Here is a 27,665-nt window from a genome sequence, read left to right as displayed (position 1 = left end):
GGGCGGCCCAGGCCTGAGAAAAGCTACCTGTTAAACGTTTCTGACGGCCTGGGGGGTGGGGGGCCTCCTGATCAGGCATCCTGTGCCCGACGGAGGGCTGCTCCCGATGCTCCAACCACCCCCAACACGCCCCCCCCATCCCCCAAATTGACCACCCGTGCCTTGCTGGGGCCCAACCTATTGCCCCTGATGAGGGAGCAGTACCACAGGACATGCGCGATGCCAATATCATCACCCTCTATAAGAACACAGGTGACCGCGGTGACTGCAACAACTACCATGGAATCTCCCTGCTCAGCCTAGTGGGGAAGGTCTTCGCTCGTGTCGCTTTAAACAGACTCCAGAAGCTGGCTGAGCGTGTCTATCCTGAGGCACAGTGTGGCTTTCGAGCAGAGAGATCCACCATTGACATGCTGTTCTCCCTTCGCCAGCTACAGGAGAAATGCCGTGAACAACAGATGCCCCTCTATGTTGCTTTCATTGATCTCACCAAAGCCTTTGACCTCGTCAGCAGACGTGGTCTCTTCAGACTGCTAGAAAAGATTGGATGCCCACCAAAGCTACTAAGTATCATCATCTCATTCCATGACAATATGAAAGGCACAATTCAGCATAGCGGCGCCTCATCAGACCCCTTTCCTATCCTGAGTGGTATGAAACAGGGCTGTGTTCTCGCACCCACACTGTTTGGGATCTTCTTCTCCCTGCTGCTCTCACATTCATTCAAGTCGTCAGAAGAAGGAATTTTCCTCCACTCAAGATCAGGTGGCAGGTTGTTCAACCTTTCCCGTCTAAAAGCGAAGACCAAAGTACGAAAAGTCCTGATCAGGGAACTCCTCTTTGCTGACGATGCTGCATTAACATCTCACACTGAAGAGTGTCTGCAGAGACTCATCGACAGGTTTGCGGCGGCCTGCAATGAATTTGGCCTAACCATCAGCCTCAAGAAAACGAACATCATGGGACAGGACGTCAGAAATGCCCCATCTATCAATATCGGCGATCACACTCTGGAAGTGGTTCAAGAGTTCACCTACCTAGGCTCAACTATCACCAGTAACCTGTCTCTCGATGCAGAATTAAACAAGCGCATGGGAAAGGCTTCCTCTGCTATGTCCAGACTGGCCAAGAGAGTGTGGGAAAATGGCGCACTGACACAGAACACAAAAGTCCAAGTGTATCAAGCCTGTGTCCTCAGTACCTTGCTCTACGGCAGCGAGGCCTGGACAACGTACGTCAGCCAAGAGCGACGTCTCAATTCATTCCATCTTCGTTGCCTCCGGAGAATCCTTGGCATCAGGTGGCAGGACCGTATCTCCAACACAGAAGTCCTCGAGGCGGCCAACATCCCCAGCATATACACCCTACTAAGCCAGCGGCGCCTGAGATGGCTTGGCCATGTGAGCCGCATGGAAGATGGCAGGATCCCCAAGGACACATTGTACAGCGAGCTCGTCACTGGTACCAGACCCACCGGCCGTCCATGGCTCCGCTTTAAAGACGTCTGCAAACGCGACATGAAGTCCTGTGCCAGCGATTGCCAGAGCTGGCGGGCAACTATAAAGGCGGGGCTAAAGCGTGGCGAGTCGAAGAGACTTAGCAGTTGGCAGGAAAAAAGACAGAAGTGCAAGGAGAGAGCCAATTGTGTCACAGCCCTGACAACCAATTTTATCTGCAGCACCTGTGGAAGAGTCTGTCACTCTAGAATTGGCCTTTATAGCCACTCCAGGTGCTGCTCCACAAACCACTGACCATCTCCAGGCGCTTACCCATTGTCTCTCGAGACAAGGAGGCCAAAGAAGAAGGTGGTCCCAAAAACTTACCAGTTCTCTGGGGTTCCCCATCCACTTCCATCGTCAGTTGAGTTGCAGTCCCAGCAGTGGCCACTGCTCCCGGCCCACTGATTGGCCAGCAGCTCCATTAGGTGGGACTTCCTGCTTCAATAGGTGGAAGTCCTGCCTCAGACCAATTAAAGGCCTGGAGACTGTAAAATGTGGGCCAGATCCCCAGGCCAGGTGGAGGCGGGATCGCCACCGACTTTTCGGTTGGCGGATGGCTCCTGTCCGCCGAGGGTAAAATTCTGGCCATTATGTTAAAGGTGCTCGATAAATACAAGTTGTTACTGAAGTCTGTATCAGCAGACAGGGTGAAAAAAATAGTTGCCCATCATTATTGCATCTTGCACAGGTGATGGCAGAAACATTTATGCTTGTGCTTTCCTAGTTTCAAGGCTTGCGATTAATTTTTCCTGATGTGGCCGTTCCTTTCAAGCGCACGAGGCGGCAGTGCGCATGCGTAGTGCCGCTTCCGGAGCCAGAATGTGCAGGCAGCCCGCATGCGTATTACCGCCTCCCTGGCGCCAGAGAGCGAGCAGCCGGTAGTCCGCATGCGCGCTGCTGCTCCCAGTGCCGGTTAGCGGGAGGAGCCGTCAGTGAGCGCTCGGTACTGGAGTTTGCCGCAGAAGCAATAAGAACAATAGCTACGGCTTCGGGTCCATTGGAGAGAATGAGCCTGAGGAGTAGGTAAGTATCGGGATCTTCCGTCTGCAGCGCAAACACACTTTGACCTGGGTTCGTGTCCTGTCACTGTCAGTCCCGGTATCAGGCACTGAGTTCGGCTTCGAAGGCCATTAAAAGTTGGTAGCACCAACAGCAGGGCCTTTACCCGCAACTAGTTGGTGCCTTCCCTGGCAGTGGGGGATTGGGGGAGGGGCTTTCCCTGACAGTGGGGGATTGGGGGAGGGGCTTTCCCTGACAGTGGAATAGAGAGGAATGGCTTTCTCTGGCGGGGGTGGCTTTTCCTGGCAGTGGAAGGGGGTGGACTTTCTTGGCATTGGGGGTGGCTTTGCCTGGCAGTGGAAGGGAGGGGGGTTAGGGGGTGGATTTTCCTGGCATTGGGGGATTAGGGGTTAGTAGGTGGATTTCCTTGGCATTGGGGGGTTGGGGGTGGCTTTCCCTGGCAGTTGGGGGTTAGTGGGTGGCTTTCCCTGGCAGTGAGGGGTTAGGGGGTGGCTTTCCCTGGCAGTACATTACTTTGGTGGTCGGATACCTGGAAAGCTTTAATTCTTCTACACTTCATAATGCATTTCTATTGATCATTTTTTGGTGCTTAATGGATTTTTAATTCGCCAAAAGATTCTACAGGTTTTTTGGGCAAGATCAATTTAATGTTTTTAGTAAGGATGATGTGATTTGTAAATTTAGGCTGGTAGAGATTTTTTCAATGGTTTATGAGTGTGGGTTTCTCCAGTATTGCTAGCCAATCCTGTTAGTGGAATAATATGTGGAATATTGCAAGAACAGAGATGGTGTCAGTACAAAGGTTGCCTTTCTGAATCTGGCATCTTGCTTAGGAGCAAATAGTGTTTCCCAAAGGTCTCCTGTCACTGCAGGTCTTATGATATCTTACGAGATTTGAATTGAAATGTGTGCACAATTATATGATGAGCGATGACATATTTGTGTTCCTGAAGTGCCTATTTAGCCATATTTCAACTCTAATTATACACAAGCAATCTGACATGCAAGAACAAGGGTGAGGGGAGGAATGAGATTTTTTGTTTCGTACTGAGCTATTGGGATCTGGAATGTACTGCCTGAAAGCTTTTTAAAGGGAATTGGATATATCTTTGAAAATGGAAAGTATTGTAGAGCTATGGGGACCAAGCAGGGAAATGGCCTCCTATGCTATATGAGTGTATGTACGATTGGCCCTTAGTCATCAAAAATGGCACACTCCAATAGATGTTAGTGTTGCAGATAAATCAGGCAAAAGATGTGATGTATTTTGGAGGGTTCCTGAAGTGTCCCTGAAACTCCCTACATAGGAAAAGCCACTTGTTAAAAATGGCCATCTCTAGTTAGATATAGAACGATTAAGTGACGGTAACCCCACAGAAATCATGCAATAAATAGCTGCTGGTGTGAGTAGTAGTTTGGGTGGTATATTTCAGTACACATTTCACAATGACACAACATCCAAACTCTTGACACTGTGGGGTTGTGAGTCTGGCCTGTGCTACCAGAGTTAATAATTGAAGTAGAGAACATGTCAACATTTAAGAACAGGTTGGAAAGACGATTGAAGAAAAGGAGGATAAAGGCATATGGGAACAGGGCGTGCACACAGCATGAGAACCACTGTTGATTTGAAGGATAAACATCAACACAAACTGGTTTGGCCAAACAGCCCTTTGATTGTTGTAATTTCTATTTAAATCTATGTAATCCATGGTCAGAATATCTTAATGTTGTTCCCACTCTCAATACACTTCATAGCTGAAATCTCATTGCAAGTTGACTAGCTCAAATAAACCCTTTGGGCCGACATAATTTTGCAGTGATGCTTTTATTCTTGTTTTAAAATGTATCTAATGTAAGGATTCTGTTCTAATAAGAGCAGGCAACAGTTTGAAATGTTTAGATCTGAGAACATTCTGAAATATTGTTTTCTTTTGTGTGCTGAGACTTTGAATGTCTTGGCAACTCTGGTTGCTCGAGAGCTCTTCAGGGCTCTAGAATCAATATTTTTCTGCACTTTCTCACCATTCTACAACAAATGATCACTTGTGAAAAAACAAAAAACTAGCTGCTGGAAATCTGAAACAAAAACACAAAATGATGGAAATAGTTAACAGGTCAGGCAGCATCTATGAAAAGAGCAGACCAGTTAACATTTTGGGTGCATACCCTTCTTCAAAACTGATTTTGAACAAGGGTCTGCACCCAAAACATTAACTGGCTTTCAGTAGATGCTGTCTGACCCATTATGTGCTTCCAAAATTTTCTGTTTTGGTTTTAAGATTGTTAATATGTTTGCACTTCCATACTATGTTTTATGTGATATTGAGTAGAATATTTATAAGGCATACTCTGACATGTAATGGCCTGTTTCTAACACCACATGCTGTGGGGGCATGCATACCTAATGAGCAATTCAGTGTTCATTCCTCTTAGTCAAACAGTTGTAGGTTCAAGTCCCACTCGAGAAACTTGAGTGCAAAATCCAGGCGGACTCTTGAGTACTGCACTTGAGTGACTGTTGCGCTGTTGGAGGTGTCAACTTTTGGATGAGATGTTAAACTGAGGTCCTGACTGTCCTCTCAGGTGGACATAAAAAATCCCATGGCACTGTTTTGAAAAGAGCAGGGGAGTTCTCTTGGTATCCTGGCCTACATTTATCCCTCAGCCAACCTTCAAAACAGATGATTTGGTCATTTTATTTCATTGCTGTTTGTGGAAGCCCACTGTGCACAAATTGGTTGCCATGTTTTCTACATTAGCCGAATGGCCTCCTTATGTGCTGTAATGACTCTGACTCTTGTAACAGTGACTACACTTCAAAAGTAATTCGTTGGTTGTAAAGTGCTTTGGGATGCCCTGAGGTCTTGAAAGGTGCTATATAAATGTAAGTGTTTCTTGCCATCCTTTTGTTTCGGCTTTTAACATTTTATCACATCTCCACAAATACAACTGGTTGTCTCAGTCTCTTGCTGTGAGACAATGGAAACATTTACCATCATTTCATTATTATATAAGCTCACCTAACTAAACTTGATAGCATCGCAACACAGCTGTTAACAATCACAAAACCACCTTATGTGAAGGAAAGTGACAGTTTTGTCTTAATTTTTCAAGACAGTTCAAGTAAGCTACTGATAGCCATTGACTGTGTGGTATATTCAAGATACCTGTGTGATATTGAGCCATTTATACCAGGAAAGTTTTGGCTTCAGTGCCTGATCTTATTTGGGATTATATTTGACTTTGGTGCCCCTCAGCTTGGGAGGGACAAACTCAACTGTAATTCCCACCAGGAATTCCTGTTCGAGATTTTCTGTCAATGGACTTGACTTGGCTGTAGAGTCCAGTTGCCTGCCATATTTGCTGTCCCTACTCAGAGCTGAAGAACAGGTCAGGTTTCAAAGGGCTTCTTCTGAGATCTTTCCAGTTTGGACAGCTCAATTCCACACGAGTATGTTATGACCAAGGTGGGAATAATGCACTGTTAATTCAGTCCCAGTGCTCCACAGGTCACAGCATATCAAGAAAGTTTTCCACCTACCAAAGAATAGTCAAATTAGACACTTTGCCCTCCAGAATAAAGTGCACAAACCAGTTTCTTTAAACAACAACATTAACTATTTATTAGAAAAGAAATAAGTCTTAACTGCTAATGAGATAAATCTATATATGTGAAAAACTCTATTTCCTTAACCCTCATGCACTCACACATATATTTTTTAAAACGGTTAACCGGGGGAAAGGTATTTTTTGGTTTACAACTGTTTCCTAGGAATAAAAAGAAAAAAAATAAAATGATTAAGTTTATTGTGTTCTGGTAGGATGTTTTTGGTTCAGTTCAGTATCCCAGAGTCGAATAGTTGGATACCACTCGAAGTCTCTCCAGGCGAGGTTGATGAACAGTCTGTCGGCAAATTAACTGCAGCAGGCATCGCAGAGGTCTTCCATCAGGGGTGTAGCAATCGGTCAACAGCATTCTAGTAGTAGATTATTATTCAGATTTCAGCATTTCTTAGAACACAGGAGGCAGGGATTCTTCAGAGACAGGAGGGAACAGGAATCTGCCACCTTTCAAATACAGGGTTTCTTCTCGAGATGTCGGATTCCTTTACAGAGAGAGGTAAACCTTTTCTTGGTCTTCCCCTCTTGCTCCTGACAGGTCAAAGCAAAGATTTCAAATGCCTACTCTTTGTCTAACTCACTGGCCCTTTAAAGGGTCCAAAGTGGGAAAAAAACCTTCCTGAACATGGTCACATGTCCAGACAGTGTCTCCTCTGTCACTCAAAAAAAGTTGCTCTGAGGAAGGTCAAACACCCGTGGTTTCCTTGAAATTGCTTGCTTTCCTGTCCTTGAACAAGTTCATTTCAAAGCACCCATAAAGTTCAACTTTTGTTATGAACTTCCTTTCAAAACATTGCAAAATTTCCAACTATTTGCAGGTGTCTAAGTTTACTGAAAATCCTTTTTTCAGTTTTGTAAAACACACAGAAATCCAAGATTTTAGTACAAAAATAAAATCTTTTGTAACAAGTATTATGATGGCATCATTAGACGTGCAACCCAGCCTGAATCGCTGACTTCAGGAGAAGAGGGGGAATAGTGAGACGATGGGTAAATGTGTAGTACGTTATTGCTCTGGTTAGGCTGAAGAAAGACGAAGCTTTGAAAGAATATCGGGAATGTAGGACCAATCTGAAACGAGGAATTAAGAGGGCTAAAAGGGGTCATGAAATATCTTTAGCAAACAGGGTTAAGGAAAATCCCAAAGCCTTTTATTCATATATAAGGAGCAAGAGGGTAACTAGAGAAAGGATTGGCCCACTCAAGGACAAAGGAGGAAAGTTATGCGTGGAGTCAGAGAAAATGGGTGAGATTCTAAACGAGTACTTTGCATCAGTATTCACCGAGGAGAGGGACATGACGGATGTTGAGGTTAGGGACAGATGTTTGATTACTCTAGGTCAAGTCGGCATAAGGAGGGAGGAAGTGTTGGGTATTCTAAAAGGCATTAAGGTGGACAAGTCCCCAGGTCCGGATGGGATCTATCCCAGGTTACTGAGGGAAGCGAGAGAGGAAATAGCTGGGGCCTTAACAGATATCTTTGCAGCATCCTTAAACACGGGTGAAGTCCCGGAGGACTGGAGAATTGCTAATGTTGTCCCCTTGTTTAAGAAGGGTAGCAGGGATAATCCAGGTAATTATAGACCGGTGAGCCTGAAGTCAGTGGTAGGGAAGCTGCTGGAGAAGATACTGAGGGATAGGATCTATTCCCATTTGGAAGAAAATGGGCTTATCAGTGATAGGCAACATGGTTTTGTGCAGGGAAGGTCATGTCTTACCAACTTAATAGAATTCTTTGAGGAAGTGACAGAGTTGATTAATGAGGGAAGGGCTGTAGATGTCATATACATGGACTTCAGTAAGGCGTTTGATAAGGTTCCCCATGGTAGGCTGATGGAGAAAGTGAAGTCGCATGGGGTCCAGGGTGTACTAGCTAGATGGATAAAGAACTGGCTGGGCAACAGGAGACAGAGAGTAGCAGTGGAAGGGAGTTTCTCAAAATGGAGACGTGTGACCAGTGGTGTTCCACAGGGATCCGTGCTGGGACTACTGTTGTTTGTGATATACATAAATGATTTGGAGGAAAGTATAGGTGGTCTGATTAGCAAGTTTGCAGATGACACTAAGATTGGTGGAGTAGCAGATAGTGAAGGGGACTGTCAGAGAATACAGCAGAATATAGATAGATTGGAGAGTTGGGCAGAGAAATGGCAGATGGAGTTCAATCAGGGCAAATGCGAGATGATGCATTTTGGAAGATCCAATTCAAGAGTGAACTATACAGAAAATGGAAAAGTCCTGGGGAAAATTGATGTACAGAGAGATTTGGGTGTTCAGGTCCATTGTTCCCTGAAGTTGGCAACGCAGGTCAATAGAGTGGTCAAGAAGGCATACGGCATGCTTTCCTTCATCGGACGGGGTATTGAGTACAAGGGTTGGCAGGTCATGTTACAGTTGTATAAGACTTTGGTTCGGCCACATTTGGAATACTGCGTGCAGTTCTGGTCGTCACATTACCAAAAGGATGTAGATGCTTTGGAGAGGGTGCAGAGGAGGTTCACCAGGATGTTGCCTGGTATGGAGGGCGCTAGCTATGAAGAGAGGTTGAGTAGATTAGGATTATTTTCATTAGAAAGACGGAGGTTGAGGGGGGACCTGATTGAGGTGTACAAAATCATGAGAGGTATAGACAGGGTGGATAGCAAGAAGCTTTTTCCCAGAGTGGGGGATTCAATTACTAGGGGTCACGAGTTCAAAGTGAGAGGGGAAAAGTTTAGGGGGGACATGCGTGGAAAGTTCTTTATGCAGAGGGTGGTGGGTGCCTGGAACGCGTTGCCAGCGGAGGTGGTAGACGCGGGCACGATAGCATCTTTTAAGATGTATCTAGACAGATACATGAATGGGCAGGAAGCAAAGAGATACAGACCCTTAGAAAATAGGCGACATGTTTAGATAGAGGATCTGGATCGGCGCAGGCTTGGAGAGCCGAAGGGCCTGTTCCTGTGCTGTAATTTTCTTCTTGTTCTGCTGGAGTATTGCGTCCAGTTCTGATCACCACACTTCAGGAAAATTGTGAGGGTCCTTGGGAGGATGCAGAGGAGATTTACCAGAATGGTTCCAAGGATGGGGGATTTTAGTTACAAGGTTAGGTTGGAAAAGCTGGGGTTCTCCCTGGAGCAAAGGAGATTGAGGGGAGATTTGATAGAAGTGTACAAGATTATGACAGGCTTAGGAAAGTTAGACAAGGAAAAACTGTTCCGATTAACTGATAGTACAAGGACTAGGAGACACAGGTTGAAGGTTTTGAGCAAGAGGTGCAGGGGGAATGTGAGGAAGAACGTTTGAATGGTAATGACCTGGAACCCGCTGCCCACACGGGTGGTGAAAGTGGAGAGGATCAAGGAGATTGGATAGCCATTTGAAGGAAGTAAACTTGCTGGGGTACGGAGATCGAGCGGGGAGTGGGACTGACTAGATTGCTTCTGCGGAGAGCTGGCATGGAGTTGATGGGCTAAATGGCCTCCTATGCTGTAAATGACTGATTCTGTCAATTGAGAGCTAAACTTAAGTTGTGTACATTGCCTTTTGGAGCTTGAGAGTGTTTCAGTCTCCAGTAGCAAATTTTTTTTTAACGCATTTTGTAAGTTTGCCACACTGATGGTAGTTGTGCCAGGTTGTTCCATGCAGGATGGCACTGTGTGATTGTGAGGTGGACAGTGGAGAGTTTAACAGCATCCCCTGCTTGAACATGGTTATAATGGGTCCACCTGCCAGGATGGGAGGATTTTACAAAACATAATACAAAATTTATTTGCTGCTTCTGAATTCCATACTTCAATAGAAGTGAATTGACAGTGATGTGAAAGTTGTTGAAATGTAATGAAGCACCTTCATGTGCTATTCGCTCATATTTTCTGACTCATTTTCAATAGGTGTTCCAGAGAATAATAAAGACAAAACAAGAGGCAGCTTTGTCACTGAATGGGAACAATGCACGTGGTAATTTTCCAGCCACTATTTTTCTAATTCAGCTTTTACTTTTGTGTGTGCAGTAGATAATATCTCTTATCTGGTGCACACAGACACACACGCAACAAGGCTGAATCTGAAAGATAAGTTACTGGAGGAGTCAGTGAATTGTCCTCAGTCACTGATTCGGCCAAACAATTTGTGGATACTTTTGTTTTGTGTTGCCACTATGAATAAGGAATTTGTTCTGAAATTAAGAATAAGTTATGAATTCTAAGTGGGCTAGTTGTCCTCAACCTTTGCAACCAAACTAGTGCAGCAAGTGAAGACTGATATTTACTGATAGTTACATAAATGATTAATGTTGAGAGACTTTCTAATGATTATGAACTTGCAAAAGCAAAACAATGATGTGAACAAAGGAAGAGATGGACAACAGCAGCTTGCATTTGTATAGTGCCTTTACTGTAATAAAAATGCCCCAGAGTGCTTAGTCAACAGGCACCATTCAGCTGCTCAGGTCTCATTATGAGGAAGCCCCGTAATTTAGATAATTTTGTCTGCAGGTTCCCTATGATTCAGTAGGCCGTGTTGGTGCATCTACATCCATTGAATGCAAAGTAGGCATCAGGCTCTCAAACTCAGTAATTCAGCGAGCTTGAGTACAATGCGCATCAGCATCGCAGCTATCCGTTTGTCCTTTCTTGGGACTTGGCAGACAACTAGGTCATGTGAGGTTCTGCAGCACTGATTGGTGCCAAGATTCTCAGCCAGTCCCAATGCCAAGGAGAGCGAGACAGAATCCAGCTTGCCATACAGTTCTCACCAAATTCCCTCAAGTCACCCTGGAGAAGGTGGAAGGCACTGCAGAAGTAGGGTGAATCGTCACATCAATGTTGGTCAAAGCTAAGCACCTTGCCAGCAGCAGTTTATCAGAAGCTTAAGAAAGATCATATTAAAAATTACTCATTCTAAATATGTCTCAAGTTGTGCAGGTTTTTGACAGAACTGCTGTTCCTACTCTGAGCAGTATGCTACCTTTTCTCATCCCACCTAATGGAAATCAAGGAGAAGCAGGTTGCAATGGAATGACTGTTGGCCAGGATGGTGGAAGCAGTTGCTGATTTATAATCACTTCAAGGTGTCATTAATATAGTAGGTGTCCCTTATTTCAGTTATCTGTAGGTTTTCTGGCTAGGACAGCAATAAACTGGAAACCGTCTTAGAGTTTCCATATTTTACTGAAGTCATAAGGATATATAACTAATTATATAATTAGCATTCCTATCACATAAATGACACCTTGGAGCTATTAGAAGACAGTAATCAAATCAAAACATTCAGATGATGCCATAAATTGCTGGGGTGAGAGATTTATAACCTCTTTGTGAACAATGAAGTGACTGAGCTAATCTTCACTCACAAAGTTGGATTACAGTTGTGAATTTCTGCTTAATGTCTCTCATTGTTCCTGATAAACGCAGCTTTACTCATATATGTAAGGGTTTATTCTGTTCCCAATCAGTGTGCTGTATGTCCTTGTTGTTCCAGATGCTTACATAAGAGAAGTTGTGTTGCTGATATCACTATCGATGTATGGGGAAGTATTCTGCAATTGATTTATGGGGAAATTCTGTGTCCAGTATGTTTATGAAAGGATCAGAACTCTGATATTTCCCTGTCTTAAATAAATCTCAGTATAGCTACATGCCGATCATGTGGATTGGGTCGAGGGAATCTCCCATTGGTTGCTATCCATCATTCGTCATGGTAATTTCTGTTTGCAAAATAATCTATGATAAGTCTCAATTTCTGAATATTTGAGGCACAGCACAGTCTGGCGTGCACTTCAAGGCAGTAACACATGTTGGGAATTGAACTAAAAAGCAGGTCTGCTTTTGTGATTCTCTAACCAGCTCAACTTGTCAATGCGTTACTGTTGTGTAATAATACACTGCATACTTCATGTTATCCAGCATATAGTAGAATTCAGTTCACAATTCTTGGAAAGATTTCCAGAAGTAATTGTAAATTTTAAAAAAACTACTTTTACCCTTTCCAGAAATCAAGAAGCAAATTAGGGATGATCATGACAAAAACAGCAAATTAAAGATGGAAGAGAAACGTGAAAATAAAGCTGATATAAAGAGCTGTGGAATAATGTGTGTTTATTCTTCGTTATTATTTCCGATGATTTCTTTACTCTAATTTTATTCATTTCATAGTTTGTGTTGTAATTTGGGGGCAGTAACTCTCAACCTCACAGCTAAATATTGATTTTAAAAAGAGTGCTATTTGTGGGTGATTTCTCTATCTGTGTGGCAGCATGGCCAATCTCAGTAATGGACATGGCCTGGAGTAGCTACAATTGAGTCGATAATGAGAATTTATTGCTTGCAGATGTTGGAATCTTCAAAAATCTGACTAGACTACCGCAGGAAAGTAAACACATAATAACAATCCTTGTGTAAAGGCTTCTGATTATCAATTATTAGCAAACCTGCATTGTACGCTGTAAAGCTGTAAATCTTATTGCATCATTTAAAGGGAAATAAATGAGAGCTATGCTGCAACTATCATAGGTACAAATATACATCTTCAGTGCAATGTTCTGCTTGGTATAAAAGTGCCTCTTGAATTATTCAGTGCAGGGCATTAGGAATTGGTAGCTAGCTGGTGTTCGGGATCTATTTTTATACTTGGTACAACTCTATATCATTTTGCATAGTGAAAGTGATACCAATGCCTCTCTATTTCTAGGTTTCTTTAATTAAATTGTAAAGTGTTAAATGGACTGTATGATTCAAATAATTGTGCAGTGATGGCCCTGGGGTTAGGAACATAGGATTAAAAACAGAGTGCTGGAAATACTCAGCAGGTCTGGCAGCATCTGTGGAGAAAGAAACAGAGTTAACGTTTCAGATCTGTGACCTTTCATCAGAACCCAGCAGAAAACTTTTTAACTTTTGCTTTTCTTGGGTCAGCCATGTAGAAAGCATTTTCCTGCTCTCCATATTTTTATTTGTGTTTACTGCAATAGTGTGACATTACTAGAATGGTGGAACATCTCTTGGTTCTTTGGAAATGGCGCTGATTGGACCTTGGTGACCCCAGACAAGGAAGGGGAAAATTAGCAAAGGTTCCTGTTCCCAATTGCTGCCCAACAGCTCTTGCTGGAAAGTGCATCTGTGTTGGAGAGACACAATGGGACTTAATTATAATGTCCCCTAAAGTCGAATAGCTTTCTGACATCCTGGGATACCTGTGAGTTATAACCATTTTGAAGAGAAACCAGAAAGCAGCTAGTATCAACAATGCAATGGGATGAAATGTAGAAGCCTATGGCTAGAATACCATTTGAAATTATGTTTTCAGTCATAGAATGAAGATGTTCACTTTTCATAATTACTGAGAGAATGAATGAATTTTGTATATTAGAAATGGAAAAAATCATTTTGATGTCATGGCTGCAGTGGTAATAAAGTTAGGTTGACGTTTTTCAGTAAAATTAATATAATTGGCCAATGATATTGATCACCAGGGTGATAGTGTGGCATGTTACTGTTCCTAACTTTGGCTAGGTTGTTGGCTGCTACTGAGGGAAAGAAAATTGACTTTAGTTATTAAAATTCCAAAATAGGCATTTATGCCCAAGAGCAGATTGCCCCCCCCCCCCCATCAGCTCAAGTCCTCTCACTCTCTTCTGCATTCTGCATTCTCACTTTCTCTCATTTCCACCACCCCACCATCTCTCACAGTCGAGGGGGGAGTTGCCCTGGGAGTCCTCGACATTGACTCTGGACCCCATGAAGTCTCATGGCATCAGGTTAAACATGGGCAAGGAAACCTGCTGATTACCACCTACTGCCCTCCCTCAGCTGATGAATCAATACTCCTCCATGTTGAACACCACCAGGAAGAAGCACTTAGGGTAGCAAAGGCAAAAAGTGTATTCTGGGTGGGGGAACTTCAGTTTCCATCACCAAGAGTGGATCGGTAGCACCACTACTGACTGGGCTAGCTGAGTCCTGAAGGACATATCTGCCAGATGAGGCCTGTGGCAGGTGGTGAGGGTACCAACAAGAGGGAAAAACTTAGTAGACCTTGTCCTCACCAATCTACCTGTTGCAGATGCTTCTGTCCATGACAGTATCGGTAGGAGTGACAACCGTACAATCCTTGTGAAAACGAAGTCCTGTCTTCATACTGAGTATACCCTCCATCATGTTGTATGGCACTACCACCGTGCTAAATGGGATGGATTCAGAACAGATCTAGCAGCTCAAAACCGGGCATCCGTGATTTGCTGTGGACCATCAGCAGCAGCAGAATTGTATTCAACCACAATCTATAACCTCATGACCCAGCATATCCCCCACTTTATTATTACCATCAAGCCAGGGTATCAACCCTGGTTCAATGAGAGCAGGAGAGCATGCAGGAGCAATACCAGGCATACCTAAAAATGAGGTGTCAGCCTGGTGAAGCTACAACATAAGATACTTGCATGCGAGATAGCAGAATCAGCATGCAATAGACTGAGCTAAGCGATCCCACGACCAACCGATCAGATCTGAAGCTCTGCAGACCTGCCATATCCAGTCATGAATGCTGGTAGACAATTAAAAACTAACAGGAGGAGGAGGAGGCTCCACTATCCCCATCCTCAATGGTGGTGGAGCCCAGCACATCACTGCAAAAGAAAAGGCTGAAGCATTCGCAACAATCTTCAGCCAGAAGTGCCAAGTGGATGATCCATCTCTGTCTCCTCCTGAGGCCCCCAGCATCACAGATGCCAGTCTTCAGCCAATTCGATTCACTCCACATGATATCAAGAAACGGCTGAAGGCAGTGGATTCTGCAAAGGCTACGGGCAACATCCTGGCTGTAGTACTGAAAACTTGTGCTCCTGAACTAGCCACGCCCCTAGCCAAGCTGTTCCAATATAGCTACAACACTGGCATGACAATGTGAAAAATTGCCCAGGTATGTGCTATCCACAAAAAGCAGGACAAATCCAATACGGCTAAGTACTGCCCCATCAGTCTACTCTCGATCATCAGCAAAGTGATGGAAGGTGTCGTCGACAGTGCTGTCAAGCACCACTTAAACAGCAACAACCTGCTCACCAATGCTCTTTTTGGGTTCTGCCAGGGCCATCCGGCTCCTGACCTCCATTACAGCCTTGGTCCAAACGTGGACAAAAGAGCTGAAGTTGAGGTGAAGTGAGAGTGATTGCCCTTGATAGCAAGGCAGCACTTGACTGAATGTGGTTTCAAGGAGCCCTAACCAAATTGAAGTCAATGAGAATCAGGGAAACGACTCGCCACTGGTTGGAGTCATACCTAGCACAAATGAAGATGGTTGTTGGAGGCCAATCATCTCAGTCCTAGGACATAGCTTCAGGAGTTCCTCAGAGTAGTGTCCTAGGCCCAGCCACCTTCAGCTGCTTCTTCAATGGTCTTCCTTCCAACATGAGGTCAGAAGTGGAGATCATCGCTGATGACTGTACGATGTTAAGTACCATTCGCAACTCCTCAGATAGTGAAGCAGTCTGTGTCCATATGCAGCAAGACCTGGACAACATTTAGGCTTGGACTGATGTGTGGCACAAATGTTAATTGCCACTTAAGTGCCAGGCAATGACTATCTCCAACAGTAGAGAATCTGACTTCATCTCCCTCTGACATTCAGTGGCATTATCATCACTGAATCTCCCATTCTCAACATCGTGGGAGTTGTCATTGACCAGAAACTGAACTGGGGCAGCTACATAAATACTGTGGCTACAAGAGCAGGTCAGAGGCTGGGAATTCTGCAGCGAGTAACCCACCACCTGACACCCCAAAGCCTGTCCACCATCTACAAGACACAAGTCAGGAGTGTGATGGAATATTCTCCACTTGCTTGGATGAATTCAATTCCAACAATACTCAGGAAGCTTGACACACCATCCAGGGCGAAGGAGCCCACTTGATCGGCACCTCCTCCACCACCAATGCATAGTGGCAGCAGCATGTACCATCTATAAGATGCACTGCAGCAACTCACCACGCCTCCTTCAACAGCAGCTTCCAAACCCATGTTCCCTTCCACCTAGAAGGACAAGGGCAGTAGACGCATGGGCACACCATTATCTGCAAATTCCCCTCCAAGATATACACCATCCTGACTTGGAAATATATCGCCATTCCTTCACTGTCAATGGATCTATATCCTGGAACTCCCTCTCAAACAGCACTTTGGGTATACCCGCACCAGATGGACGGTAGCAATTCAAGAAGGCAGCTCACCACCACCTTCTCGAGGGCAGTTGGGGATGGGCAACAAATGCTGGCCTTGTCAGTGATGCCCGCAACCCATGGAACAAATTTTTAAAAAAAACACACCTGTACACTCACTAATTCCTTGCCAAATAGGGAGTCTTGTACAGCATTCATCTGAGGTGGACACACACTAATGTACCATCAACAATGAAAAAAATAATATTGCATATTGTATATTATATGTAAAACAAGAATTGTGTTGGTAAAATGGCTATTTGCACAAAAACGTTATGGCAAAGAACATGCAGACATGCCAACTCTCCCAATTTCATTGCAAGAGTTGTGATTTCTGGGTAAAATTATACCTTTCTCGCAATGTTGCAAGAGGGCTCCAAAATCTTGGGATTTTGCTGCCGCCATTGCTGAAAGGTCAGGTGAGGCCGGTGGCACCCGCATGTGAGAGCCTGCAATTATGCTAAGACGGAGGCCTGGGAAGTTTGAGAAAAAGAGAGAGCATGGGCTGGTGGCCGCTGCCAGTGGTGTGAGAGACAAGAACAAAGAACAGTACAGCACAGGAACAGGCCATTCGGCCCTCCAAGCCTGCGCCGATCTTGATGCCTGCCTAAACTAACACCTTCACTTCTGGGGCCCATATCCCTCTATTCCCTTCCTATTCATGTATTTGTCAAGATGTCTCTTAAACGTCGCTATCGTATCTGCTTCCACCACCTCCCCTGGCAGCAAGTTCCAGGCACTCACCACCCTCTGTGTAAAAAAACTTACCTCGCACATCTCCTCTAAACTTTGCCCCTCGCACCTTAAACCTATGTCCCCTAGTAACTGACTCTTCCACCCTGGGAAAAAGCTTCTGACTATCCACTCTGTCCATGCCGCTCATAACTTTGTAAACCTCTATCATGTCGCCCCTCCACCTCTGTCGTTCCAGTGAAAATAATGAGTTTTTCCAACCTCTCCTCATAGCTAATGCCCTCCAGACCAGGCAACATCCTGGTAAACCTCCTCTGTACCCTCTCCAAAGCCTCCACGTCCTTCTGGTAGTGTGGCGACCAGAATTGCACGCAATATTCTAAGTGTGGCCTAACTAAGGTTCTGTACAGCTGCAACATGACTTGCCAATTTTTATACTCTATGCCCTGACCGATGAAGGCAAGCATGCCATATGCCTTCTTGACTACCTTATCCACCTGCGTTGCCACTTTCAGTGACCTGTGGACCTGTACGCCCAGATCTCTCTGCCTGTCAATACTCCTAAGGGTTCTGCCATTTACTGTATACCTCCCACCTGCATTAGACCTTCCAAAATGCATTACCTCACATTTGTCCGGATTAAACTCCATCTGCCATTTCTCCGCCCAAGTTTCCAACCGATCTATATCCTGCTGTATCCTCTGACAATCCTCATCATTATCCGCAACTCCACCAACCTTTGTGTCGTCCGCAAACTTACTAATCAGACCAGCTACATTTTCCTCAATCATTTATATATACTACAAACAGCAAAGGTCCCAGCACTGATCCCTGCGGAACACCACTAGTCACATCCCTCCATTCAGAAAAACATCCATCCACTGATACCCTCTGTCTTCTATGACTGAGCCAGTTCTGTATCCATCTTGCCAGCTCACCTCTGATCCCATGTGACTTCACCTTTTGTACCGGTCTGCCATGTGGGACCTTGTCAAAGGCTTTACTAAAGTCCATATAGATAACATCCACTGCCCTTCCTTCATCAATCATCTTCGTCACTTCCTCAAAAAACCCAATCAAATTAGTAAGACACGACCTCCCCTTCACAAAACCATGCTGTCTCTCGCTAATAAGTTTGTTTGTTTCCAAATGGGAGTAAATCCTGTCCCGAATAATCCTCTCTAATATTAGTTTCCCTACCACTGACGTAAGGCTCACCGGCCTATAATTTCCTGGATTATCCTTGTTACCCTTCTTTAACAAAGGAACAACATTGGCTATTCTCCAGTCCTCTGGGACCTCACCTGTCGCCAATGAGGGTACAAAGATTTCTGGCAAGGCCCCAGCAATTTCTTCCCTTGCCTCCCTCAGTATTCTAGGGTAGATCCCATCAGGCCCTGGGGACTTATCTACCTTAATGCTTTGCAAGACACCCAACACCACCTCCTTTTTGATACTGAGATGACTGAGACTATCTGCACTCCCTTCCCTAGGCTCATCATCCACCAAGTCCTTGTCTTTGGTGAATACTGATGCAAAGTACTCATTTAGTACCTCGCCCATCCACCTTAGCGGTGTATCTTGAAGTCAGCTGGGGGGGTAAGTGGGGGTCTTCAGGCCAGTGCTTCTGTCCATCTTGATATTGTCTTCATCCAGGTTAACTCTCCTTTTTTAGTGGACATGCCTCATTCTATGATATGGTTCCGTGGGTGCTAGCAGTCTTCTGTTAACTTGCCCAAGTGTCCATTCTTCATGTATCAGCTGCATATTGGTGTGACTGGCTACTTGACATTACCTGAGCTGCCTTTTAGCAACTGATTGTATTTATGTTCTTAGTTTCCAGAACGTGTTACTCGATAGTAAGCAGGAGCAGAAATCCTGAGTGATTTTTTTTTTTTGTTTTTCTCTGTCTTATCTACCCAGAGATATTGAGGCCTGTTGTGATGCTCTTATTGCTGCCTGGCCAAGATGGCATAAAGACTGAGCTTGGGAACTTCCTGATCTATATGTCTCAGCACTTCACCATGCAGGGCATTTACAACAATGAGAATTTGAATTCATAGGGGGCTTTTAATGTCAGGAAAATATGCTATTAGGAGTGTAAGGGGGAAAGAAAAGGTAAAAGGAATGACGAAGTAGATCATGAGCTATCGTGAGAGTGAGGAGATATACTGAAAGTTTGGTTGAAAAGATGAGGCTTGAGAAGGCTTTTGAAGACAAAGTGGAAGACTTTATGGAGACAGCTCTAGAAAGTAGTACATACACATTATCAATGAATCCTGCAGGTTGGATAAATGCAAAGGCCATGTTATATTGGGGTGGGGGCTGTGGGGGGTTCCAGGCCAGTGGCCGTGTCTTGGCCTGAATGAATGAGTTATTAACAGATTATTCAGCTGTCCAGGCCAGGAAGGCCCTGGACTCTGTCCTTGTGTCTGTGCTTAGTTTTCTGGGTCTAACCAGGGGCCCCAGTGAGCTATGGAAAGGAAAGGTCAGACAGAGTTTCCACTCCTGAATTGCTGTCCAGTGATCTCTCCTAGGAAGTGCATACGGGTATCGGTTTGTGAATGGATATTGTGTGAAAACAAGATTGTGTTCATCTCTGATGCTCTTCATAGCAGAATAGCTGACTGAAGGGCTTCTTGGATGAGATACCAGTTGAACTTTGCCCCAGCAAGAGATGACACCCAAAATTGGAAGTGGGGCTGGAGTGCGGGGAAAGGCACTGTCCTGTGAAAAGGTATTTTTCTTGTACTGACAATGCACCAGTTTCATTTTTGACTTTTATTTTTGAAAGACTGATTATTTCTGTGCTTAGGTTGTCAGCACTGTTGCTATTTCTGTACCGGGGGTTCTTTGGGACTTTGGGAGGGGCAATGATTGCTACAATGATTTGATTTATGGCAAATATAAGTGGGTATAATTAACTGGTTATTTTACTTTTAATAAACATCCCACTCAGACAATGCCTCCCATGGTTTGGATTCCAGTGCAGTGCAGATTGAAAGGATTAAAGCTTCCATCTCCATTGATTGGCAAGGTGAAACAGATCCCAAAATGAAATGAAAATTTCCTGTCGCAGTCCAGTTTGGAGGAAATAAGTCCTGGCAATCTGGGTAACTCATTGCTGCCATGTGAATTCATATTTTGGGAGCTGGAAATGCTGCATTTGCACTTTATATGGTACTCTGGGATAAAGGGATATTGTTTGGGGAGTGTGGGGAGCAGTGCCTTGTCTGATTTGCACTACAACAACTGGGAGGAAAACTTCATTTCCTAGTATCCTGCCTGTCTTGTTTTGTTCATGACTGCAATACAAACACAGGAAAAGCAAATCAAAGCCAATAAATGGCTTTTCATATTTAAGACTTGGAGTATTACCAAGATCTCTCAAAACAGGATGCCAATTGGTTTGGTTTATTTGAGTGCATGCTGTACACACAAGTGTTATGTACTTCAGTACAATTTTCTTGCTCTGTTTATTGAATAGTCCTTTTTTTTAAAAAGGGATGGTGTTGCAATTGTGAAGAATCTTGAAGGACATTTTAATTTTTACACACAGGAATTAATGCAGAAATATAATCCTGATTTACTTCTCTATCTTGCACCAGATGGGAGTACCTAGGATAGCAAAGCATTTGCACAGCGGCAGCTATACTCGGGTCTGAGTATGAAATAGTATAGTCAGAGAACAGTACAGCACAGCAGAGGAAAAGGCCATCCGGCCCTCCAAGCCTGTGCCGATCTTGATGCCTGCCTAAACTAAAACCTTCTGCACTTACGGGGACCGTATCCCTCTATTCCCATCCTATTCATGTATTTGTCAAGATGCCTCTTAAGCGTCGCTATCGTACCTGCTTCCACCACCTCCCCCGGCAGCAAGTTCCAGGCAATCACCACCCTCTGTGTAAAGAACTTGCCTCGCACATCCCCTCTAAACTTTGCCCCTCGCATCTTAAACCTATGTCCCCTAGTAACTGACTCTTCCACCCTGGGAAAAAGCTTCTGATTATCCACTCTGTCCATGCCGCTCATAACTTTGTAAACCTCTATCATGTCGCCCCTCCACCTCCATCGTTCCAGTGAAAACAATCCAAGTTTATCCAACCTCTCCTCATAGCTAATGCCCTCCAGACCAGGCAACATCCTGGTAAACCTCCTCTGTACCCTCTCCAAAGCCTCCACGTCCTTCTGGTAGTGTGGCGACCAGAATTGCACGCAATATTCTAAGTGTGGCCTAACTAAGGTTCTGTACAGCTGCAACATGACTTGCCAATTTTTATACTCTATGCCCTGACCGATGAAGGCAAGCATGCCATATGCCTTCTTGACTACCTTATCCACCTGCATTGCCACTTTCAGTGACCTGTGGACCTGTACGCCCAGATCTCTCTGCCTGTCAGTACACCTAAGGGTTCTGCCATTTACTGTATACTTCCTACCTGCATTAGACCTTCCAAAATGCATTACCTCACATTTGTCCGGATTAAACTCCATCTGCCATTTCTCCGCCCAAGTCTCCAACCGATCTATATCCTGCTGTATCCTCTGACAATCCTCATCACTGTCCGCAACTCCACCAACCTTTGTGTCGTCCGCAAACTTACTAATTAGACCAGCTACATTTTCCTCCAAATCATTTATATATACTACAAACAGCAAAGGTCCCAGCACTGATCCCTGCGGAACACCACTAGTCACAGCCCTCCATTCAGAAAAGCACCCTTCCACTGCTACCCTCTGTCTTCTATGACTGAGCCAGTTCTGTATCCATCTTGCCAGCTCACCTCTGATCCTGTGTGACTTCACCTTTTGTACCAGTCTGCCATGAGGGACCTTGTCAAAGGCTTTACTGAAGTTCATATAGACAACATCCACTGCCCTTCCTTCATCAATCATCATCATCTCTTCCTCAAAAAACTCAATTAAGTCAGTGAGACATGACCTCCCCTTCACAAAACCATGCTGCCTCTCGCTAATAGGTTCGTTTGTTTCCAAATGGGAGTAAATCCTGTCCCGAAGAATCCTCTCGAATAATTTCCCTACCACTGACGTAAGGCTCACCGGCCTATAATTTCCTGGATTATCCTTGCTACCCTTCTTAAACAAAGGAACAACATTGGTTATTCTCCAGTCGTCTGGGACCTCACCTGTTGCCAATGAGGATACAAAGATTTCTATCAAGGCCCCAGCAATTTCTTCCCTTGCCTCCCTCAGTATTCTGGGGTAGATCCCATCAGGCCCTGGGGACTTATCTACCTTAATGCTTTGCAAGACGCCCAACACCTCCTCCTTTTTGATAACGACATGACCCAGACTATCTACGCTCCCTTCCCTAGACTCAGCATCCACCAAGTCCTTCTCTTTGGTGAATACTGATGCAAAGTACTCATTTAGTACCTCGTCCATTTCCTCTGGCTCCACACGCAGATTCCCTCCTCTGTCCTTGAGTGGGCCAACCCTTTCCTTGGTTACCCTCTTGCTCTTTATACATGTATAAAAAGCCTTGGGATTTTCCTTAATCCTGTTTGCCAATGACTTCTCATGACCCCTTTTAGCCCTCCTGACTCCTTGCTTAAGTTCCTTCCTACTGTCTTTATATTCCTCAAGGGCTTCGTCTGTTCCCAGCCTTCCAGCCCTTACGAATGCTTCCTTTTTCCTTTTGACTAGGCTCACAATATCCCGCGTTATCCAAGGTTCCCGAAACTTGCCAAACTTATCCTTCTTCCTCACAGGAACATGCTGGTCCTGGATTCTAATCAACTGATGTTTGAAAGACTTCCACATGTCAGATGTTGATTTACCCTCAAACAGCCGCCCCCAATCTAAATTCTTCAGTTCCTGCCTAATATTGTTATAATTAGCCTTCCCCCAATTTAGCACCTTCACCCGAGGACTACTCTTATCCTTATCCACAAGTACCTTAAAACGTATGGAATTATGGTCACTGTTCCCGAAATGCTCCCCTACTGAAACTTCGACCACCTGGCCGGGCTCATTCCCCAATACCAGGTCCAGTACGGCCCCATCCTTAGTTGGACTATCTACATATTGTTTCAAGAAGCCCTCCTGGATGCTCCTTACAAATTCTGCCCCATCCAAGCCCCTAGCACTAAGTGAGTCCCAGTCAATATAGGGGAAGTTAAAAATCACCCACCACTACAACCCTGTTACCTTTACATCTTTCCAAAATCTGTCTACATATCTGCTCCTCTACCTCCTGCTGGCTGTTGGGAGGCCTGTAGTAAACCCCCAACATCGTGACTGCACCCTTCCTATTCCTGAGCTCCACCCATATTGCCTCGCTGCATGACTCCTCCGAGGTGTCCTCCCGCAGTACAGCTGTGATATTCTCCTTAACCAGTAATGCAACTCCCCCACCCCTTTTACATCCCCTCTATCCCGCCCCGCCTGAAGCTTCTAACTCCCGGAACATTTAGCTGCCAATCCTGTCCTTCCCTCAACCAAGTCTCTGTAATAGCAACAACATCATATTTCCAAGTACTAAGTTCATCTGCCTTACCTGTTATACTTCTTGCATTGAAACAAATGCACTTCAGACCACCAGTCCCGCTGTGCTCCGCAACATCTTCCTGCCTGCTCTTCCTCTTAGTCTTACTTATTTACTAGTTTCCCCTCATTTATTTCACCTGCTGTCCTAATGCTCTTGTTCCCACCCCCCTGCCACACTAGTTTAAACCCTTCCGAGTGACGCTCGCAAACCTCAAGCCAGGATATTTGTCCCCCTCCAGTTTAGATGCAACCCGTCCTTCTTGTACAGGTCCCATCTGTCCCTGAAGAGATCCCAATGATCCAGATATCTGAAACCCTCCCTCCTACACCAGCTGTTCAGCCACGTGTTTAGCTGTACTATCTTCCTATTTCTAGCCTCGCTGGCACGTGGCACAGGGAGTAATCCCGAGATTACAACCCTAGAGGTCCTGTCTTTTAACTTGCTACCTAACTCCCTAAACTCGCTCTGCAGGACCTCATCACTCTTCCTGCCTATGTCATTGGTACCGATGTGTACCACAACCTCTGGCTGTTCACCCTCCCCCTTCAGAATGCCCCCTGTCCGTTCAGAGACATCCTTGACCCTGGCACCAGGGAGGCAACATACCATCCTGGAGTCTCTTTCATGTCCACAGAAGCGCCTATCTATGCCCCTGACTATCGAGTCCCCTATAACTTTTGCTCTTCTGCGCTTTGTCCCTCCCTGCTGAACAACAGTGCCAGCCGTGGTGCCACTGCTCTGGCTGCTGCTGTTGTTTTCCCCTGATAGGCCATCCCCCCCCAACAGTATCCAAAACGGTATACTTGTTGGAGAGGGGGATAGCCACAGGGGATTCCTGCACTGACTGCCTGCCCCTTCTAGCGGTCACCCATCTATCTGCCTGCGCCTTGGGTGTAACCACTTCTCTAAAACTCCTGTCTATGACACTTTCTGCCACCTGCATGCTCCTAAGTGCATCCAGTTGCTGCTCCAACCGATCCATGTGGTCTGTGAGGAGCTGCAACTGGGTACACTTCCTGCAGATGTAGTCATCCGGAACGCTGGAAGCGTCACGGACATCCCACATCTCACAGGTGAAGCATTTTACCCCTCTAACTGACATTTCTCGCACTAATTAATAAATTAATTTAAAATTAATCAATACTTATGAAATCCTTACTAAATTATGTTACAATTAACTATAATAGTCTCTGTATTATTTCTAGCAATGGCACCTGCATTCAAATCTATTGGAACAGACAAGCCATTTCTTGTAAAATGCTTTATGCTGGCATCAAACCACATGGTGGCAACAACAATGATTTGTACTTATACAGTGCTTTTAACAAAGAACAATATCCTCTGGCATTGCAGATGCATAAGGGGAAAAATGAATATCAATCCAAAGAAGATGTTAGGATTAGGTAAACAAAAGCTTGGTTCAAGAGGTGAATGTTGAGGTGGATCTTGGAAAGGGAGAGGGAGCTGAAGGGGAATTGAGTCATTAATTCCAGAATATAGAGGTTCAGAGTTGGTTGGGTAGTCTATACTCCTGGTGTTGGCCTGCTATTTCCTTCTCCTAGGCTGCTGGATCCTGTTCAACTTTGTCAGCTTTTCATCATTAGATTGCAGACCTGCCTGAGTTCCACGATACCCACCTGGCTATTCTCTTTTATATGTCTTTATTTTTGTTATGCATTTTTCTATTATGTCAGCGTGGCTCAGTTGGTAGCTCTCTGAGTCAGAGATTATAGGTTCCCACTTCAGAAGTTTGAGCACAAAAATCTAGGCTGACACTTCAGTGCAGTACTGAGGGGGGTGGGGGTGGGGGGGTGGGGTGGTGGGGGTGGTGGTTTGCTGTCTTTCACATGAGACGTTAAATCAAAGTCCCGTCTACATTCTCACGTGGACACAATGAATACCATGGCACTATTCCAATGAAGAGAAGGGCGCTTGTCCCTGGTGTCTTGGCCAATATTTATCCCTCAACCAACATCAAAAAAAAAATTATCTAGTCTTTATTAATGTTGCTGTTTGTGTGAGCTTACTGTGCGCAGTTAGCTGCAGTGTTTCCTAAATTACAAGTTGACGACACTTCAAAAGTACTTAATTGTCTGTAAAGCACTTTGGAACATCCTGAGCTCATGAAATGCAAGTCTTGTTTTCTTTCTTCCTGAGATCATGACAGCCTGAATTTTCTATCTTTATTTCAGATTTACAGCATTTACAGCTTCTGTTCTTTTTTTAATTCCCAATTTTTTCTTGTTTCCTGGTACTTGAATCCTTTACCATAGTGATCAATATAGTGAATTACTTTGATCACTTCGCTTCAAAATTCTTGTTTTGTCTTTTTTGTGTGGATCACCTTCTTTGGAAAGTAAAATGAACACTTGTTTTTGTAATAATTTTATGTGAGCAGTTGATGGCTGCTTTGGACATGCTAGTTTTCAAAGGTGACCTGAATCTGTGTAAATGGAAAAGGTTAAGTTGTGCGGTGGTAGCAGGTTCCCTTCCCTGACGAACACTCGTTAGGTTTTTACCATAGTCTTCTTGGCCTGGTGCTACCCCCAAATTACCAAAGATGTTGAATCCAGTATCACAACTGGCCACAGAGCGGTTTGATGGATTGTCCCGTTGCGTCGGATGAGTGTTCAGCGAGGAGACCAGTTGTTAAGCCAAATCTTGATTTGCAGATTTGCAAGTATTACATATGAAGTCACTGGAGGGGTGGATGTGCTTTGCAGCACACTCGCTTGTCCTCGAAGAACCTGACTCTGTTCTCCTCAAATGTTGAGATTGCTTGATAACAGACCTCCATTAGGATCTGTCCATGGTTTTTTTCCCATGTAGTGGGATCCAACATGCTGAGATGAGCTTTCAGAATGTCTTTATATCTAAGTTTGGGATGTCCTATGGTGCGGGTCGCCATGCTCAGCTGGCTGTAGAATACTGCTTTTGAGCTCTGATGAGCATGCGCTTGATGCAAGGTATGAAGCACCTTGCAAGAACTTTGGCGTTAGGCATTTTGTCCTGCCACTTGATGTTGCAGAAAGATCTTTAAGCAGTGAAGGTGGAATGCATCTAGTTGCTTTATATGACACCAGTAGGTTGTCCATGTCCGACAGCCATAGGAAGGTAATATGAGAACCACTGCCTTCGTAGACTTTGATCTTTGTTTAGAGACAGATTCCATGCATTCTTCAAAGCCTGTGGGTGAGCCTGCTCACTGCTAAGCTTGCTTTCGCCAGGTGATGGGCGATTTCATCATCCAATGTGGTGTTGCTGGAGAGGATACTCCAGAAATTCTGAATTGAGTTGAGGGCTGTATTGTAGATGTGGCTATGGGGTTTTGAAATTTGTGGCCAGGGGCGGGTTGGTACAATATCTCTGTCTTATTGAGACTTATTGTAAGGCTGAAGCGTTCTGAGGCTCGCGCAAAGTGGTCAGCAAGCAGCTGGATGTCCTCCGGAGTGTGTGCTGTGAGAGCACATTCGTCAGCAAACGAGTTCACTTAATAGCTGTTCTTTGATCTTTGTGTGAGTCTTAAGCCTTTGCAGATTGAAGAGTTTGCTATCTGTCCTGAACTGAACGTGTATTTCTACGTGGAGATCTTTGAGTGCATATAAGAGCATGGCTCTAGAGTATATGCCAAACAGAACTGGAGCCATTACGCAGCCTTGCTAGGTGCCATTGGTGACAGGAAAGGCATCTGATAAGACACCACTTTGCGTCACATTGGCCATCACGCTGTCATGAAATGAGCTGTTGACCCTGATCATCATTTCAGGGCAGCCATTTTTGTACAGCATCTTCCACAGGTCTTCACGGTTTTTAATGTGTCATAGGCCTTGGTCAGGTCAATGAATACCATATAGAGATCCTTGTTCTATTCACGGGACTTTGAACATACAAAAAAAAGCCATGTTCTGGTTAACTAGTGTGGTCTAGAACCACTATACATACCACAATACCCTAAAACCAAAGCAAAATACTGCAGATGTTGGAAGTCTGACATAAAACCAGAAAATGCTGTTCTGATGAAAGGTGAAATGTTAACTGTTTTTCTCTCCACAGGTGCTGCATGACTTTGAGTGTTTTCCAGCATTTTCTGTTTTTATTTCAACCTACTGCACCCCTACTTGTGTAAAC

General features: G+C 44.7%; 1 protein-coding gene across 3 annotated transcripts in view; it reads left to right on the top strand.

The window, feature by feature from the left end:
• Positions 1-2,415: 2,415 nt before the first annotated feature.
• The window catches only part of tnk2b (tyrosine kinase, non-receptor, 2b), a 308,398-nt gene continuing 283,148 nt past the window's right edge, over positions 2,416-27,665 (top strand). The window contains exon 1 of one of the 3 annotated variants that reach the window (XM_068042395.1): positions 2,416-2,522. In XM_068042395.1, coding sequence (XP_067898496.1) covers positions 2,506-2,522 — 17 coding nt within the window. In that variant the 5' untranslated portion in view covers positions 2,416-2,505. The remainder of the gene's footprint in view (positions 2,523-27,665) is intronic. The other 2 variants (XM_068042396.1, XM_068042398.1) reach the window with 2 other exon arrangements.

Source organism: Heterodontus francisci, chromosome 11 (genome assembly GCF_036365525.1).
Source record: "Heterodontus francisci isolate sHetFra1 chromosome 11, sHetFra1.hap1, whole genome shotgun sequence".
In the NCBI taxonomy this organism is placed as follows: domain Eukaryota; kingdom Metazoa; phylum Chordata; class Chondrichthyes; order Heterodontiformes; family Heterodontidae; genus Heterodontus; species Heterodontus francisci.
The sequence above is the reverse complement of the archived record's forward strand: the minus strand, read 5'-3'. Positions and strand labels throughout refer to the sequence as shown.